Below are 19,491 nucleotides of genomic sequence, written 5' to 3'. Positions count from 1 at the left end.
AGGAAAATATTTGGCCAAAATGATATAACAGAATACTGACATACTTCAGGGATACTTTTTATAAAAAGGACAAAATAGTCTATATTCATAAGTCTGTATTATACCCACCTGTTTATAAGTTCTTTCTGCTACACAGAGCAAGAAAAAGAAAATCCATACAAGAGATACACGAACCACAAAACTTATTATAACCATAGAAAGAACTATAACATCTTCATTAGAACCAAATGCAATCACATAAAGTTCTGATGCAGAATGCGCTGTGAGTTGTTCCAAATCTGTGGCTTGAGAGAGTCGGAAAACAAATGGAGTTAAACCCAGGATTAGAGAAATTGCATTTCCAAAAATCTGGTATCCTATTCCTGGTATATGACTGTTCACCTTTACAAAGAGAACGGGGAAAAAAAAGAAAAAGAAAGTAGATAATTTTATCCGGCATAAGATAAATTCCTATTAAACACTTTATTTATAGCAATGTAAATTACAGGTAAAGTAGCTTTACTATAGAGCAAGAAAGCTGCTCTATAATAAAGCTATAAATTACTAAGAGTTTGAGAGTTTATACATAAAATGAAAAATACTATCTCTTCAATTTTTGAAAACAGTTCATTATCAAAACTCTTCACTCCGTAGATGCAGAAAGCTGACCCTGGTCTCACCCAGGTACTGAGAAAAAAAATTCTAAATTTTCACTAATAAAAACATAAAAAAAATTCTAAATATTTCATTATTTCAAAAATTAGAAATATTCAGATACTGAAATACTAAAAAATCAGATTTCATATTTGTTTAAATTCAGTTTATTAAAGAAGTAATCTAGAATTATACTGATCAACAAATTTCTAATTTGTGATTTTCTTCAAATGGCTCAAAATATAAATGGATGTCTCAAACTCTAAAGGAAGAGATTACATAAAAGAGGGGTTTTCAAAAACATGGGAAATTATAACAAAGGGAATTATAAAATTAAATAGTGGAAAACATTGGTAGAAATGGAAAGGAACTTAAGTATCTAACTTCATTATCAACAAACTGTAAGTTCTATAAAAAATCTGAAAGTCCATAATGTGTCTCTAGAGATTCCTCACCAATAGATTTTCATTGCCCACACTGAACTATGTAACAGAAAGCTGATCAATTTCTAGTTACACAATAATTCTACGAAACACACAAGAAATTTAGAATTTGAAGTTAAATCATGCCTACTTGCCCCGAATCACATAAACTACAGAAGGAATGATCTGATAAAAGAAACAATAAACTGAAAATTCATAGTATTTTTACTCTACTCATGATTTTTTACTACCAGCTGTATTTTAATTGCTCACGAATTTTTACTACCAGCTGTATTAGTTCTATATATTTAAATAGTCATCTAAGAATAAACTTTAGTTTTCTACCTTGATTTTTTTGTTTGTTTCTTTGGTTTTCAAAGTGATGATGGTGGGGGTGGGGTCAGGGGGAGGCCTCTAAAGCCAGGATGCAGTGATGTTGGGGCTCCATGATGGTACTGATGGTACCTGGGATAACCCTGATCAATCCAGGGTGTCAGGGGTCTCCAGGACCGCACCCAGAGATGCACAGGAGGAGAAGGGGTACATTGTGCAGGGGACTGAATAGGGACAGACACGACTGGCAGCAAGCAAGGTATATGGCTTAACCCCTGTATCATTCTCTGGCCCCTTTAGCATGATTAAATGTTTTGACAGCTAACAAGTAGATAAACCCAAAAGCATGACAAAGGGGAAAAAAAATCTTTATCAACACATAAATCTAGTAACTCCTCAACTCGATCCATTGAAAGTAAAAGAAAAGAAGACAAAAGAGAAAAACCTTTAGACTGAATCATCTATTTTTGGTCAGAAGAATGAAACACTAAAAGATTAGAGTGGTTTGTGACAAATCACTACTTAAATCATATAAGGAGCCAAACAGAGACTAAGCCTTTTTTCCTAGTAATAGAATAAGGTAATAATATACCAACAATTACTCATATGTTAATAACTTCAAACAAAAAGAATAAAATTATAAAACTCACTCTGTTCATGATCATGCCGCTGATTTCAAGTACGGACATGTCCGCTTTCTTACAGTCATTGCCTTCCCACACTATTGCACTTATTTTTTCTAATCCTGGGTGGGGACTATGGAGCCAGGGTAAATGACTCTATAAAAAAGAAACAAATTTGTGAAGTCATTTATCAAATTTCATGAATAAAACATATGTATGTTATATTATATGTAATTATCTATTTTTACACTAAAAATAGACTGAATGCATTTATCATATTCTATAAATAGAACATCTGCATACATATCAATATACACACAATTTCAGTGACACAAAAATTTTATCTTTACTGAAGACAAAATCACAGAATGGCATAAGAAATCATAGTTATAAAAATGTGCATGTTATGAACTTCCATAACAGATATTAGACAAACTACAGTATGCCAGCAAAATCACTTATTTGTCATTCCTTTTTGTGTAACTTGTAATGTAATGTTAAAGACCAACAGATCATATAGCTCATGTTACTGATTGTCAAACATATGATTATTCAATACAAGATTAAGACAGATATTTGAATATCTTTGAAAGGATAAGCAATAAGTTTCATCTAGAGAGCTTCTGCCTCACATATATTTCATTTAATTATTTTTCAAGTTAGTATTTCTCTAAAAAATCAACATACATTCCCTCCCCAAGTATAGCAAACAGAGTGCTTGACTTGAATATAGCCTACCTAAATTTAACCCCTGGCACCACAAATGGTCCCTCCTGAGCCCCACCAGTAGTGATCCCTAAGTTCAGAGCCAGGAACCCTGGAGTACTGCTGGGTGTGACACCAAACCAAACCAAACCAAACCAAACCAAACCAAACCAAACCAAACCCATATAGAATAAGATTTACCCTCCCCAATAGAATAAACTATTTCTCAAGTGTCAAAGAAACCCAAAGAGAAAATTTCAAAGCTGTAAGTATACAGGATAACAAGCGTAAGTTTGGTGGTTTTTTTTTTTTTTGGGGGGGGGGAGGGGGTAGTAGTGGTGGTGGTTGTTTTAGACCCAATTCAAAAGAAAATTCTTTACAGAAGGATACTTGGGGGCTAAAGATAATAAAATTAATGAAACACTGACCTTTACATTGCCAGATACTGAGAAATATCACTAAAAGGTAAGACCCAGAATGAGATGTATTTGCTTACATTAGTGTATTTGTAAGTTACAATGCCCTCTAACAATAAACAAAATAATCTATTATTTCTTTATTACAGGATAAAACTGTGATTAATAAATGGTCCATATATATTTCTGAAAACTTAAGTTTAATATTTTCCTCGAGTGAGTATAAAGTTAGTATTAATTAATTTCAATTAAAGATATAAAATACCAATATAATAAAATTAACTCACAGGGAAAGCTAATATTTATATAAAATATTATATAAAATTTTATATAACAAAATTTTAACTCATTGGTCATCAATGTATTAATGACCAATACATTAATTTTCTTTATGTAAAGTTATTTCTATAAGAACTATAAGCACTAATGAATAATTATAGGCAAGTCATAATGCCAATAGTCACACTATGGGCAAATTTCTTTTATGTTTATTTAGTTGGTTGACTATGAAGAGGTTTATTTATTTATTTAATTAGTGAAACACCATGAGATACAGTTTTAGACTTACAAACTTTCGTGCTTGGGTTTCAGTTATACAATGATCGAGTACTCATCCCCTCCACCAGTGCCCATTCTCCACCACCAATGTACCCAGTAGCCCTTTCACCCCCCCCACCCCACCCCACCTCTGTGGCAGGGCATTCCCTTTTGCTCTCTCTTTCCTTTAGGGTGTTGTGGTTTGCAATTGAGGTATTGAGTGGCCATCGTGTTCGGTCTATAGTCTACTTTCAGCACACATCTCGCATCCTGAGCAAATCCTCCAAACACCCTTTACTTGGTGCTAGGGGGAAAGGCAGCTCAGATAGAGAAGGGAACACCAAGTAAAGGGTATGAAGAGGTTTTATTTAAAATTTTATTTTTATTTTGTTTGTAGCTGGGGGCCACATACAGCTGTGTTCAGGGTTTACTCCTGATCTGCACTCAAGGATCACACCCTGTTAGGACCATATGGATGTTGGGGATTGAACCCAGGTCAGGCACATGCAAGGCAGTGTCCTTCCTATCCCTGTACCGTCTCTATCTAAAATTTATGTTTTACCTACATTTAGATAAAGTTTTATCTAAATTTATACCCTTTATCTAAAATTTTAGATAGCCAAAAACATAGTAGAAAATCAGAAACATAGTATGAATTAGGTTTTTGTGAGGACTAAAGCTGGCAGTGCTCAGGGCCCAGGAGTGCTCAATGGCCATCGAGACCACCATATCCAGCAGTTGGGACAGAGAAGGCATCACATCCCCAGCAACCAGGACATCTATTTTTTCACTATTCAATACTAAAACTTATGATACTGGTTTATTACAACTTAATTCCCCAAATGCTGTTTCAGAATTTATGTCCAAATGAAACACTCTATTTTGGGACAGAAATAATTTGTACCACAGTAAATACATATATATGTATATATGTAGACACAGACATCAAGCTTTCCCTGAAAATTTAGTAATAGTGAAATATAATGGAATTACAAAACAAGGAACAGTGCAAGAAATTGAATAGAAGGAGAGAGGGTAAAGAGGCAATGATTTTAACTGCTGATTTACACACTGGTATCCTTTTTCAAAAAAAAAAATCTTAGTTGAGATGTAAAAATAACTAAGAGTCTTCCCATTTACATAAAGCAAGGTATAACTATATCAAAGCTTAACTGAGACAGAAATAACAAATTAAGGTCTTCAGTGTTCTTGCAAAAATCCTTTTGACCAGCAACTTTAGCACAAGTAATGCTTGATGTCATTCTCCTACTTCTAGAACACCAAAGACAAAAGATACTAACTAGAAACTGGTGAATTAAAATGGGGATAAATGAAAAGACTGCTATCTGTGTAATGCATCAAGTGTATTCTGAGCATTGGTGAAGCATGGACTGCCTTCAGTGTATCTGGAGGACAACAATAAGTGAAATACTTAAAGGACTCAGGTAAAACATCAGAGAAATAATTCCATTTTATAAAAATTAATTAAAAATAATTTCATTTTATAATTTCTTCTTAGCAAGTCTTTCAAATTAAGACTTCCAACTTTTAAAATGATTAACCCTTATCCTCATTAAGAATCTTAGGGCTGGAGAGACAGTATAGAGTAGTGTGCTTGTCTTGCACTGGGTCAGCCCATAAATGGACCATCCATCACGCCAGGAGTAATTCCTGAGAGCAGAGCAAAGAGTAAGCTCTGAGCACTGTCAGGCATCACCCAAAACCAAACCAACAAACAAAAAACTCAAGCTTTGCTTATTCATTCAGAACTGCCTGAAAACTTTAACACTTAAATGGTAGCAAGCTTTATTTTTAATTAAATTCACCACAAGAACTGTTTTACTGGAATTTCCAACTGTGGGAACTGTAGCCATTAAAATGTGATTTTATCTACCAAAAAAAAATTCATGTGAATAAGGTATTATATTTCTAATATATTCAGGAGTTACCAGAGGTAAAAAAAAAATCATCCCCCTATAAAAATATTTCCATTACTCTTTACAAAAAAAATTTTAAATAAACAAAACTAAAATTGGCCACATCCCGAATAGAACACAGTGAAATGTTCAATTATTTCTTTATAAGGAATTTTTTAGTCTTTATAGGAGACAGAAAAAAACTAATACAGACTTTAGTCAAACAAGAAAATAAATCTGTTAGCCTTTCAATGAAGGAAACTAACTTCCATTACAGTTATTAGAATAACTGGAAACATGTGCTTATGGCTTAGTCCCAAGATAAGAAATATGTGTAGTCAACTTCCTACTTTAAAAGCAAAATCAGTGGACATCTAGAATAGAATATAATTAGATAGAGTAGAATATTAGAAAAAATAATCTTATAAAAAAAGGCAACAGAATGGCATAACAAATTTAGGGCCAATTTGTTTGGCATCACATTCATAAAACATTCTTAAACAGCTTAAGATTAGCAGGTTTCAAAAAAATTGTCTCAGGCATCCACCCAATTAATATAAAGCACCATGTACAGACTAGGCACTGGCGATGTAACAAAGATAAAAAGAACACATGGTTCTTCCTTCTATGATGCTTATGGTGCTGTTGGGAAAATAGCCCATAGGCAGTTTCCAAAACCTCAATTTTAGTTATTATCCTCAGTGAAGATGAACATGCAGATGATTAATGCAACATCCTATTCTCATACACTGTTCCATTTTCTTTTTTTTAAATTTTATTCCTGGCACCTGTAACCACCCCCTGGCCACACCTTGACCTTTCCACCCCACACAGAATAGCTCTGTTTTGAAAATGAGTCTTCGGTCACTTTTTATCTTACGTGACTTCTTAACTTTTCTATTCAAAAAATTGTTTCTTTGAATACAACTGTCATTCAGTCCATCAGTCCCTCTTGATTCATTTACTTCTGATTCTAATGAGTCTAAACTCTCATCAGATCATTTCCATCAACATACCATCCCGTCTTCTGTCTCCTGAATAGTGATTGAGTATTTATACTATGTGACTCCGGATGAGTTAACACTGAACCTCAATTTTCTCATCTATGAAATAAAAACTACATTGTCACAGGCATAATAGGTTGTGAGGATTATGTGAGACAATGCCTTTAAGTTACTATGGACAGTGTCTGGTACACAGTGAATGCTTATCAAAAAATTACATAATCATTATCATTATTAAAACTATATTCCAGAGAATATCACAAGATTCTACATGGAAAACAGAATTCATGGTTTCAGATTACAGCTGACCCTCAACAATGTGACAATGTGATTCTCAACTTATATTCTGACTGCCATACAGCACCTCCCATCCACAAAAGCTACCTTTCCTGTTATCACCCTCTTGTTACTAGGTCCTCAGGTATCCCGCTCTTCACAGATACCATCATGCTCTATCCTCTCATTGTCTTACTTGCTTCATGCAATTCTCCTCTTCCTATTTTAGCAGATGTGGTTCTTCCTGTTGAAATCTGAGCTTCATAATTATGCTTCCCTTCATGGGTCCTACAAGTCTTTCAACAACCTCACTTTCTGTGTGATACCGACCTGAAACACACGTGTTGCCTACCTGAAGCACATATATGCTCAAACACCTCATATTGAAGGAAGCAGGGACCAAAACTCAATTTTCCAGTCTAATTACAAACTTACTGTCCCCCCCAAACTTTCAAAGTCATTCTCCTTAAACTTCATTTTTCATTTTCGCTCCTCAAGTCCCCAACATTCCTCTGAGACTTCTTGTAGCTGAAGCCAAATGAACCCATGTATTGTTTTCTTGATATTTTGTTTTATAATTATCTTTTATTTTGGTGCCACACCCAGCAGACTATCCACTCTCAGTCTATGCCTGAGGGTCACTCCCTGACAGTTTGGGAACCATGCATTGAACCTTGATGACCTCCTACACACTGGCTTAGCCTATATTGAACTCTCCTTCCCACAATGAGTAAATATTTTCTTTTCTTTTTGGGGTCACACCGGCAATGCACAAGGGTTACTCCTGGCTCATGCACTCAGGAATTACTCCTGGCAGTGCTCGAGGGACTATATGGGATGCTGGGAATCGACCTGGGTCAGCCGCGTGCAAGGCAAACGTCCTACATGCTGAGCTATTGCTCCAGTCCCACCATGAGTAAATTTTAAGATTTTAAACAGATAGATATTAACACTTGGCTTGACCATATTTTAACTCCTCCTCCCATGTGCTCCTGGTATTTTATTGTTTTTAATTTACAGATAAAACGGAAACTTACTTTGTTCCCTTACCTGCTTTCATTCCCCACGCCTATTACTCTAAAGTATTGTTCACTATCCATTTGCATGGCTTATAGACTCTTCCTGGATGTGTTTCATTTTTTAAAGTGGGTCTCCCGATTCTGGGGGCTAGTCCAGTGACTCTCTTGCTTAATGGGCCCAAATGACTCAGTTTGGCCCTAAGGCCCCTAAGGAGAGGGCATGTGGTATGGGAATAATGAAACTCTGGCCTTGCACATGCCAGGTAAGCATACCTTTAGGCTATCTCCTTTAAGTTGTCTTCTCAGCTACTTACTAAATGTACTTTTTATCTATAAGTTATTTAATTAGGCTTTGAACCAAAAATTTTTTCTAAACGTAAACAGCATACTTAATACATAATTCTAAAACTTGCTTATTTCAGTCAAAAATCATATTCTCAAGATCTACTTTTGTTTTTTCAGGAGGGCAAAATCCTGTTGTACTTTGGGTTTATTCCTGGCTCTGCAACCTGGTGGATCATACGGGTGCAGGGATTGAACCTGGGTTGGAGGTATGCAAGGCAAGGGCCTTACCCGCTGTACTACTTCTTTGGCTCCTCAAGATATATTTTTATTGATACACATAGCTCCAAATTTATATTTCATGTTCTGTATGTTGTCTTATCATATGCTATGATTTATCAATTATACCCCTGTTAAGCCATTACATTTTCCTGATTACTAATAAAGTGTATCATCATTACTTGTATATAATTACCATCTAGGTGATGAACATCCTTTGTTCACTTTTTCTTTCTTTTTAATGTTTTTGGGTCACACCCAGCTATGCTTAGGGCTACTCCTGGCTCAGTGTGAGGGCAGCTCCTAGCTCCATTAGGAACTAGTGTTGAATTCAAGCCCCCTGCATGCGAGCTTATATTTCAGCACACTGTGCTATCTTCCTGCCCCTCCAGTTTTTCTTAATCACTCCCAGGAGTTCTGCATGTCCTCTATCAGTTTGAGACTAATGTACTAGATGTATCTTCTGCTATCCCGTGGTTTGTCTTTGAACAATGTCTATGGTTTAATTCCTTGTCCAGAATTTAAAACTCAAAGATAAAAAATTATTATTCCTCTCACTTATGTTTTTTTTTAAATCTTGTTTTAAAATTCTTCTCTGCACAGGAACGACGTTCACTGGTAGAGGACATAGCTTGCATATGTAGCTTGTATGTGTAAAGCCATGGGTTCAATCCTTAGCACCACAAAAACCAAATAAACTGAAGAAATAAAAATCAATCTTCTTCCATTTAAAGTAACAAAGATCTTCCTTTTAGACTTTCTTGCATTATTTTAGAGTTTTGCTTCTACACATTAAGGAGCTACCTGGAGTAAGTTTTGGGTAATCATTAGATTCCTCAAGTATATACAGATAAGTCAATCATTTCCCCACTCATTTGGAACCACATTTATTTCATAAGCTAGGGAATCCAGATACGCATGAATCTTCTTCTGGGCTTTCTATACATTGCACAGATTGACTGATTTATATAGGTACTTTCTTGGTGCATTCAGGCTGCCGTAACAAAATTCAAACGTCAGATGGCATATAAACATAAACTTATTTCTTACAGTTCTGGAGGTTAACAGAGACCAAGATTCTGGCATATCTCATGCATAATGAGACCTGGTTCGGTTCCATTATTGTCCTCATTTTGCCCTCATTTTACCTTAAAGGGTAGAAGAAGCAGGGAACTCTCTGGGACATCTTTTAAAAGGGCAATCTTATACATGATGGTTCCAACCTCGTGCCTAATGGCCTTCCAAAGGCTTCATATTAAAATAGAATCACATTAATAATTAGGTTTCAATGGATGAGTGGGGGGTTGGGGAGGTACTGTGGAAGATGTCCACACACATTCAGCCAAAAGAATGCACCAATATGATACTATACTAGTTACTGAGCCTTTAATGGAAATTTTTATACCTAGTAGGGGAAATCTGTCATTCCTCAAAGCTGTTTTTGCTCTTTGCCACTGTGTTCATAAAGGTGGACTTTAAATCTTAGTCCAACTGAAAACAGACAACAAAATTACCAGCAGGATTCTGACAGGCAAAAGCAATGATATTGGATAGGTCAGGCTGGGCTTTGTTCTGTCTTTAAGAGCTGTTTCTAAGATTTCACCATCAAATATGACAGGTTTCTCTGAAGGTTCTTTGAATAAGTACCTTTATAATACTGAGAAATGTTCCCTCCTAGCTCGTTTTCTAAAAATTTATTTATTGTTTTATTACTAGAATTTAATGCGGAGTTGTACAAGAGAAAAAAGAAGGTGAGGGTAAGTAAGGATTTTGAAAAACCAACAAGTTTCTGGTCTGGAAAGAGAACAAATAGAGGTTATCAGCTAAGAGATTTTGGGTACTGTAAGAAAAATAGATTCACAAGAAAAGACAAGGGGGAATTTGGTTATATTTAAGGTATTGATAGAATAATCAAATGAAGAAATTCTGCAGACCCATCTAATATGATTCCTTTACTTAACACTTGAAATGTGGCTACTATATTTAGATGTGCTCTAAGAGTTCACATTGGGTTTTGAAGATTCATTATCAAACTACAGAACATTTCTTTAATACTTTTTATACTAGGTATGTATTGGAGTGATATTTTAATATATTACTAAAGCATTAAAATTAGTTTCAGCTTTTAAAAACTTTTAATGTGGCTATCAGAAATTGAAAATTGTGTATGTGACTAGCTCTATATTTCTGTTGGATAGCATTACTATTGGTTCTTGGAAATAAATATCTGATACTCATAAAATGAATCTTAAATTTCTTAAGTGGAATTTAAATGACAGATGTAAACCATGAAGTATGTTGAGGGAGAAAAGACTAATGCATCCAACCCATACTTTGACTCGTAAAATTTCATTTACTAACAACTTCTCAGGAATGTATTCTTGACAATATTGAGATTCTATGTTTCAGTGTAGCTAAACCATAGCTCACATACAAAGGAAAAAAAATTGTACAGGAACATTATTTGAATTGAGTGTAAACTTTCTCTTCACCTCCTTAAAGTTTGTATATACACTCAAAGGAGCTGGAGTGACAGCCCCACATAATCCAACACTGTAAACCAACCTGATGAAAAGGGTCGTCTCTATATTCTTTTTTCACACATGGATTAATCTGAGGATTTTCCACATCTGTCTCACTGGTACAAGATGAATGGCATTCTGCACAATGTAACAAGTCTTCCCATAATACATCTTCTGTTTCAGATTCTGGCCTTGTGCTCTCAGAATCCTGTCTGGAACTTGAACAGCGAGAGCTGCAACTAGTACCCGATTTAGGGGCATCCTGAAATTAAGATATTCTTTGACATTAATACAATTTATGTACCCTGTGCAGCTCAAAGAAAGTTATCAGAACCATATACTGCCATTTTTTTTTCGGTTAAACCAACGAAGATACTGTCAAATGACAGTGAAATAGCAAAGTATTAAAAATATACTGGATATAAGGAATAACAAAATTTCCTTGTATCAAAGTTTGCTTTAACATCTCAACCCAAGAATTAACCTTGCATGCAAAAATTTTTTACAGCTATTCCCTGAGATTATTTTTCCCCTTTTAGTATGAATCCTATTCTCCCTAGATGTCCACTCAACAAAACATAAAAAAGTACCATCTCAATTTCTTTGCAGTTGGCATAGCAACATAAGTTTTTGGGCCTGAGTTTAGTCTTGTACCAATGTGGAAACAAAAGAGATATTGAAAATTAAACAAGAACTCATAGATTTTGAAACAAACCTAGCACAAAGAATATAGTTAGTTGTACTTTGCTGGTGAAAAGTGATTCTGTTTAAAGTGATCACCTTGTCCCTAAAGTGATTTTTGATATTTATTTTACAGTAAAATTTACATTGCTATCCAACAATTATGTTATCGTGTGCTAAATGTTTATATATTTAATGTTCTTAAATAATAGTGCTCAATCAGCACAAAAGACAAACTAAATATTATTTTTATTTTACCTTTATCACAGGTACTACAATATAGTATTAATGAGCTGGCAACTGATAATTGGCTTATTGATATTAGAACTGAGCTCCATTAATACATATTTAATGTGCTGACACAGTATTTGTTGGAGCAGGGTTGTTTGGAGTAGTTAAGATATTTGTAAAAGAGCTGACCAGAAAAATAAATAGAAAATAAAAACAGAAAAAATACAGAAAGAATAAAAAGGATACAAACCAATCTAGTTTGTTTTATAATCTCCAAAAATATTTCACATTCACAAATGTCAACTAAAATAATTGAAGCATAATCAGTTGTGCCACCAAGGCATCAAAAGTAGATATATTCATTAATTCAATAATAATAATTCGGTATTTTACATTTTATAATAACTTATTACCTATCGTTAATCTCTAATGTAGAATTATTAATCAAATAGAGAAAAAAGAAACTGGATTAAAGGTTTGATAACTGTTAATTAGAAATGAGTGGGTGATTTTAGGGATTAAAAAATATCTAAAAAAAGATCTGTAATTCTATATTAACTGAGTTTGCTGAATGCTCAAGAAGTGGGTCATCTTAACAAATATAAGATCTATTAGTTATTGCTAATAGTTTCTTAAATATCAAAAATAATAACCTACAATATTTAGGTAAGGCAATTGTAGGTAACCTACAATATTTAGGTGATCAATGGCAATTCTGAATTCTACTTCTGAAAAAAGCCTAAAACCAGTAAATTTTAGAATTGAAATAAACAATTCAAATTGATAGTTCATTTAATTTGGTTAGTTCTGTTCATTTCAAATCTTCAGACAACTAAAACGCAATATATAACTTAAGATGACAAAAGATTATTTATTTGAAAGGAATAGCATATGCTTTGTTCCCAGAAATTATTTATAATCTAATTTAATGTTAATACTTTAATGAGTCAGATCTTCTCCCCTACTGGAGAGATGTAAGAACTGAGATGTGCAGAAATTAAATAATTTCCCTAAATTCAGACTCACCTTAAGGATGCTTCTCATCAAATGCTACCTTTAATAAATGAAAAGCTTATCTATCATAGGTGTTAACAATGGAAAGATACTTGTAGAGGCCATAGTAGGAAACAGGTCATGTATTTTAAAAGAAGCAACTCCTCAAATACCTCGTAAATTGCTAACAAATCAAGGAATTCCATCACTATCTTCCTGGGAGAAGAATGGAAGAAGTCAACCAAATTAAACATTAATTGGGGGAAAAAAAGGAGAGAAATGAGGTGGCAGTCAGTAGGGCTGGAGTGGACAGGGAATTAAGTGAAAGGATACACACCGAATGACAAGATGACCTCCTATCTAGTCCCGCTGGTGACAAATACCATCATGGTAGCCTAGTACATCAGCTACCACCACTTTTATGCCACTGAAGATTGATAATTCTCCCTGAAAAACTAGGTGCCCTAAGAAACATATCCATAGATACTGATGTCTGGGAACCTTCTAGTGGATGGTTGGTGGTCCCTGACTATCATCTCACATTAAGCCCACCAGCCCTGTGTATGCATATTGCACTTCCCCAGGGGGATGTCTGACACTTCTTCCCACCAGGGAAAAGGTCACCTTTTACATATTAGCAGAGAATGTAAAAGATGAAAATACCATTCCATATTCTTCTGCATCCATTTTATCTGAAAGAGGTTTTATTTTACTATTTTTAAATATCCTTGAGGTTGGTTTAACTAGAGGATCAAAAATTTTAAGAAGTGATAAACGACTTTTAAAACATTATACAGTCTAACTGGTCTAAGTTAACTTTTGGCTGTGGATTACTGGATCTTCTATATTTATATTATCATAAATTTTGCATAAGACAAAGTTCTAAGAAAAAGATTTTTTTGTATTAGAAATATACAATTGTACAATTTATTATTTTTTTGTAAATTTACATCAATGTAGCACTGTAGTACTGTAGCACTGTAGTACTGTAGCACTGTTCTCCCATTGTTCATTGATTTGCTTGAGCGGGCCCAGTAGCGTCTCCATTGTGAGACTTGTTGTTACTGTGTTTGGCATATCGAATACATCAAGGGTAGCTTGCCAGGCTTTGCCATGCGGGCAAGATACTCTCGGTAGCTTGTCGGGTTCTCTGAGAGGGGCGGAGGAATCGAAACTGGGCCCATCGGGTAGACTGTGTGCACGGCAAATGCCGTACCCGATTGGAATAAATGTTTCATAGAGCATTGCAAGAGATAATAATAATTAAATACCGTAAGTCTAAAGTTCCTGATAGATGAAGAATCCAAATTTAATTTTTTTGTAATCTTCTGTCACTGTCACTATTCTTCTGTTGTTCATCAATTTGCTTGAGTGGTTCCAGTAATGTCTCCATAGTGACACTTGTTACTGTGTTTGGCATATCAAATACGTCACGGGTAGCTTGCCAGGCTTTGCCGGGCAGGTGAGATACTCTCAGTAGCTTGCTGGGCTCTCCGAGAGGGGCAGAGGAATCCTCTACATTATTTAAAATTATCCAAAATAGTTAAATCCCATTAACTAACCACTTAGTTTGAAATCCAGATTTTAAGTAACATTTTTATTTACAGTTAAAGTAAATTAATATCCTGCCCCTTGAGAATTCAATAGTTAAAAAATTTAGCTGCAAACCAACAAGAATAAATATGAGGAGCTGAGAAAATAACTTTCCAAGTCCAACAACATATTCTATAGGTAAGTGGAGACTTCCTTACTGGAGGGCTGAATCCATTTCTGAACCAATTGTCTTCGATCTATTCACAGCAGGACTGTAATTTCACAAACTTGCTTATCTGGGACAGTACAGTAGATGATGTGGATAAAGAACCAACAGGCAGACACGCTGGCATTGGTATCTGCTAAATAGCAGTGATCAGAAAAGAAACATAGCCATAGTCTGCAAAGAGATTATACTGAGGTACAGCCACAGAGAACAAAAAGAACATGTACCTCTTCTTACGTACACGTACTTCTTCTCACCCTCAGGCCATTCATATTACAGGCCAGCACAATACTTAGTATTTCCAAGGTTTAATCCAAATTCGGGCTGGAGCGATAGGGCATTTGCCTTGCACACGGCTGACCCAGGCTTGATTCCTCCATCCCTCTCAGAGAGCCTGGCAAGCTACCGAGAGTATCCCGCCTGCACAGCAGAGCCTGGCAAGCTCCCCATGGCATATTTGATATGCCAAACACAATAACAACAAGTCTCACAATGGAGACGTTACTGATGCCCGCTCGAGTAAATTGATGAACAATGGGAGGACAGTGCTACAGTGCTAAAACAAATTAAAAAAAGAAATTCTACTACTATCAAAAACAAGTGGTAGGTAAATTAAAATCAAGTGGAAGGTAAAATTTACCCAAACCTGACATTAGGCATCCAGTTCCCACCTCCATGGAAAACAGAATGGAGCCCTCTCAAAAAATTAGGAACTGAGCTTCCTTATGACCCAGAGATTTCACTCTGTGGCATCTACCTCAAAAGCACAAAAACATCATTTGAAAAAGATATGTACACTCCTATGTTCACTGCAACACTATTCACAAGAGCCGACATCTGGAAACAACTCAAATGCCAACAACAAATGAGTAAATAAAGAAGTTGTTGTCAACATATGCAATAGAATACTATGCAGTTAAAAAAAAAATGAAACCCTATAGCTCAGTGCAACATGGATGGAACTGGAGGATAACATCCTGAGTGAAGTGAGTAAAAGGGAAAAGGAAAAATACTGAATGGTCCTTTTATATGTAGAAAAGGAAAAGAGAAAGGGGCTAAACAATGGCCAATGATAGCAAACTCTGAAAGTCTAAAGAGTCTAAAGAACTGAGTTTGTTAAGAGGTTGAGACAGGACCTAGAGAAGTGGGGAAGAACACAGAAATTATGGGGGTAGATGTGCAGTAACACTGCACTAAAACATTATTAAAAGTGCTGAAAATCAGTGTCCAATTAAAAAAATGCACAATAGACATAAGAACTAATTCACTGCTCTGTGAGATAATGAAATGTTCTGTCCTTTGAATCAGCACTAAAAGTACAAAAATCATAAAATTATTTAAATAGTTTTAAGAGATGTGATAACTTCAAGAGGTGATAGCTGAAAAGAGCTTAGAGATAAACAAAGAAGTTACAAACCCTTTCAAATCATGGGAAAGACTACCACAGTTCAGAGACAGTCTCTCCAGGATAGTCTTTAATTAGGTAAGAAACTAATTAGTCCAGGAACATAGCATAAAGGGTAGAGCACATGTACTGCATAATGTGAGGCCCCAAATTCAATGCACTAAAGTGAATGATCCCTAAGTATGGCTAAGCATAGCCCTAAGGCCAGGTATGGTCCCTATCTTAAGAAAAGAAAATTTAGTGACAAAAGTTTGTAAATGTGAACAACAAACTGAAAAAAAATGAGTTTTCAGATACAATGTATAAATGAGTAAAGAGTTATGACTATTAGTTATGCATGAAAATGACAAATTCAGGGGCAAGAGGTAAGGCTGAGGAGTAGAGAACATGTTTTTGTATGTACGTGTACCTGAGTTTGAACCCCAGTATTTCCCCTCACCCCCAAAATAGATCCAACACTGCTACTTCATAAATCTAGATAATGTTATATGAGAAATTGATATTAATAGAAAGTATCTGTATTTTAATAATGTTAATTTTTTAATAAATTTTGTTTAAATGACAGAACAAATTTTAATGTATATATGTAAGGTCAAAGTGTATACCTCACTAGGATAATGTTTCTTATAATGGTGTGACTTTCTGTTCCGAAGAATGTTCTCAGAAGTCCTGTCAACATGACGGCGTAATGGGTATCCCGCTTCAGGACCTTCCTCACTGGAGACTTCATCAGAGACATTTGTTACTGTCCGTTGGGTATCCTGAAATTGGGAGTACACAGGATTACTGAAAACCTGACTGATTTAAAACATCAAAATTTAAAAAATATATACTTAAACACATATCCCTTGAAATATCAGCAAATACCACAAATTGATTATTGCTAATTTTTGAAAAATTATTTCATTTACTAGAATTTTCATCATGAAAGTAATTTAATAGCTGCTTGTGAAATAGCATCCTATAAGGTTTCTAACAGGTTTTAAATACCTTATAAAATTAAGAATGAAAAATAAGCATGAGAGATAGTACAGGATTATTAAGGTGTTTGCTCACAGTCAACTCCTGCACAGAGGGTCCCCCAAGCACTTTTAGGGGTCACTCCTAAGCATATGAAGCAAAAAGTAGCCTCTGAGCACAATGGAGTATTGTCCAAAATACAAAAATAGAACAAAAAATATAGGATATAAGTAGGATAGAGACAACTTAAAAGAAGTTGAGAAACCTAAGATTAAACTATTTTACAAATTAGACTATTTTCACAAACCAAAATACCAGAGGTTGTAGAACAACCACTAATTTAATGTGGCTTCTGAGGGAGGAAGTGGTGAATGGACTGTGAATATATACATAAAAAACATACCACTTTTTGTAAGACACAGCCAGGTTTCAGAAATTTTGAAATTAAGAGTATAATTTTATCAATGCTTTATGTTCCCCTTATATAACCATACAATACACCTGGAAATGTATTTGAAAGCTGTATGACTGAAAATTTATTTGCTGAGTGGTAATAGTGATGTGAGGCTCATATTATCAGACAATGCTTGAAAAATGCTTTAAAAAATTGGGGAAAAGACTCTATTTTAATGCAATCCCCATGCTACTATATGGTCACTAGAGCTAAAAATGCATGCATGAACTATCAAGTAGTAACACACAGTACACTTAAGACTAGCGTTCTTTCTCCACTCTACCTAAAACTGACAATCATGTTCACATTCCTAATGGTAATAGAGGGTAACTTTTCGTTTGACATGTTCTTTTCTGGTTCTGTTTGATTATTTGGGGGAGGGGGTTTTTCCAAGTATAACATGAGAATCTGGGGGCTCTCCAGTCAATATTCAAGCAACTGGGAAAATGGTTAAGTGCTTGGGCCAATAACAAAAGTAATAAAGATAGTTAACACAAGGCAATTTTTTTTTAAAACAGAGAACATAAAAAAGAAAACCACGCTGTCAGATTACTTTCTAGTATAATTTAGATGTTCCAGTCTAAACAAATTCCTTTTGTGGTTGTTTGTGTGTCACACCCTGCAGTGCACAGAGGCTACTCCCAGCAGGTGGCTTGGGGGGGAGGAGGGTCACTCATGTGTTAGGGACCGCACCTAGCTCTCCAGCGCACAAAAAAAGTGCACTGCCTCTTTCATCTCTATCTCCCTGGCCCATAACAAATTCCTACATAGATGTGGAAATGGGGAAAGGAAAAAAAGAAAGGTTTAATATCAACTATAAATTATGAGGGCTTTACCAGCTGGAGGCATGGATCAATTCGGAAGGGGCAAGTTATACTGTCAATGAAGTTTAAGTATTACTTTACCTGACTTTCAACTTTATTAATATGATGTATAAAGGTTCACTGAATAAACCCTAGAGAACACAAAAGGGAAGTATTTTATTTTTAATTTTTGGGTCACACTTGCAATGCTCAGAAATTACTCCTGACTCTGCAGTCAGGGATTATTCCTGGTGTTGCTCAAGGGACCATTTGGGATGCTGGGACTCAAACCCCAGTCAGGGGCATGCAAGGCAAGAGCCCTACCTGCTATATTATCTTTCCAGCCTCCACCATAAGGAAACTAGTTTAAATGTCACACTTAGGGCTAGAAAAAGCTCAAAAGGGGTAAGCACATGCTAGCAGTGGGTTCATTCTCCAGCACCACATGCCTTCCCCAAGGAACAAGGAACAAGGAGTGACCCCTGAGTACCATTGAGTGCGCCGCCCCCCCGCCAACCAAATATGAGAAGCAACAAAACCAACATTCGCTTTGCTGGAGATGTTCCTCAGAGCTCCTGCGTTCCAGGCTGCCTCTTCTGACCGAAGAGTCTCACACTGAGGTTCATGATTTTGCACTCCATCTTCACTGCTTTTAACAGTCTTTTTTCCATCAAGGGATACATAACCATTGTCAGTCTCAGTGGATTTGTCAATTGAATTCTTCGCTTTCTTGGATCTAAGAAAAAAATACATACAGAAGTATATTACATACGCCTATTTTGGGAGAGTTACTGAAGGAAACGATGTTGCTAATAGTAGTTAAATCCTATAGTTATTTCTCAGAATTTTAGTAGTCACCTTTATTTTTACTCTCCCTAACACGTGAGTGACTCCCCCAAGCCATGTGCTGGGAGTAGCCTCTGTGTACTGCAGGGTGTAACGCACACACAAAAAATAACTGCAAAAGGAATTCGTTTGTACTGGACACTTTCTGAAAACACATTGAACAGAACAGACAGACCATACCTTCCATGAGCTCTCAGAGCTCTAATGCTTTCATGTCATGCAGAACACAGGCCCAATCTTTTAACCCTTTTACATGTGGGGGGGGGGAACCCAAGAAGGTTAAAAAAAAAAAAAGAACTAAAATCATATAAGTGTAGTGCCAGGGAGATGGCTCAAGAGCATGAGCACAAGTTTTACATGCATGAGTCCCAGATTCAATTCCTGGCAACCAT

General features: G+C 35.6%; 1 protein-coding gene across 5 annotated transcripts in view; it reads right to left on the bottom strand.

The window, feature by feature from the left end:
• PHTF2 (putative homeodomain transcription factor 2) overlaps positions 1 to 19,491 on the bottom strand; it is a 107,674-nt gene that overhangs the window by 12,085 nt on the left and 76,098 nt on the right. For 3 of the 5 annotated variants that reach the window (XM_056118072.1, XM_056118073.1, XM_056118075.1), the window contains 5 exons: positions 18,797 to 18,989; positions 16,642 to 16,797; positions 11,011 to 11,229; positions 2,039 to 2,167; positions 109 to 381 (listed from right to left, as the gene is read on the bottom strand). In XM_056118072.1, coding sequence (XP_055974047.1) covers positions 109 to 381; positions 2,039 to 2,167; positions 11,011 to 11,229; positions 16,642 to 16,797; positions 18,797 to 18,989 — 970 coding nt within the window. Of the gene's footprint in view, positions 1 to 108; positions 382 to 2,038; positions 2,168 to 11,010; positions 11,230 to 16,641; positions 16,798 to 18,796; positions 18,990 to 19,491 lie in introns of those variants that run through there. The other 2 variants (XM_056118074.1, XM_056118076.1) reach the window with 2 other exon arrangements.

This window comes from Sorex fumeus, unplaced genomic scaffold (assembly GCF_029834395.1).
Source record: "Sorex fumeus unplaced genomic scaffold, SorFum_2.1 ptg000037l, whole genome shotgun sequence".
Taxonomy (NCBI): domain Eukaryota; kingdom Metazoa; phylum Chordata; class Mammalia; order Eulipotyphla; family Soricidae; genus Sorex; species Sorex fumeus.
This window is presented reverse-complemented; position numbering and strand designations above follow the sequence as displayed.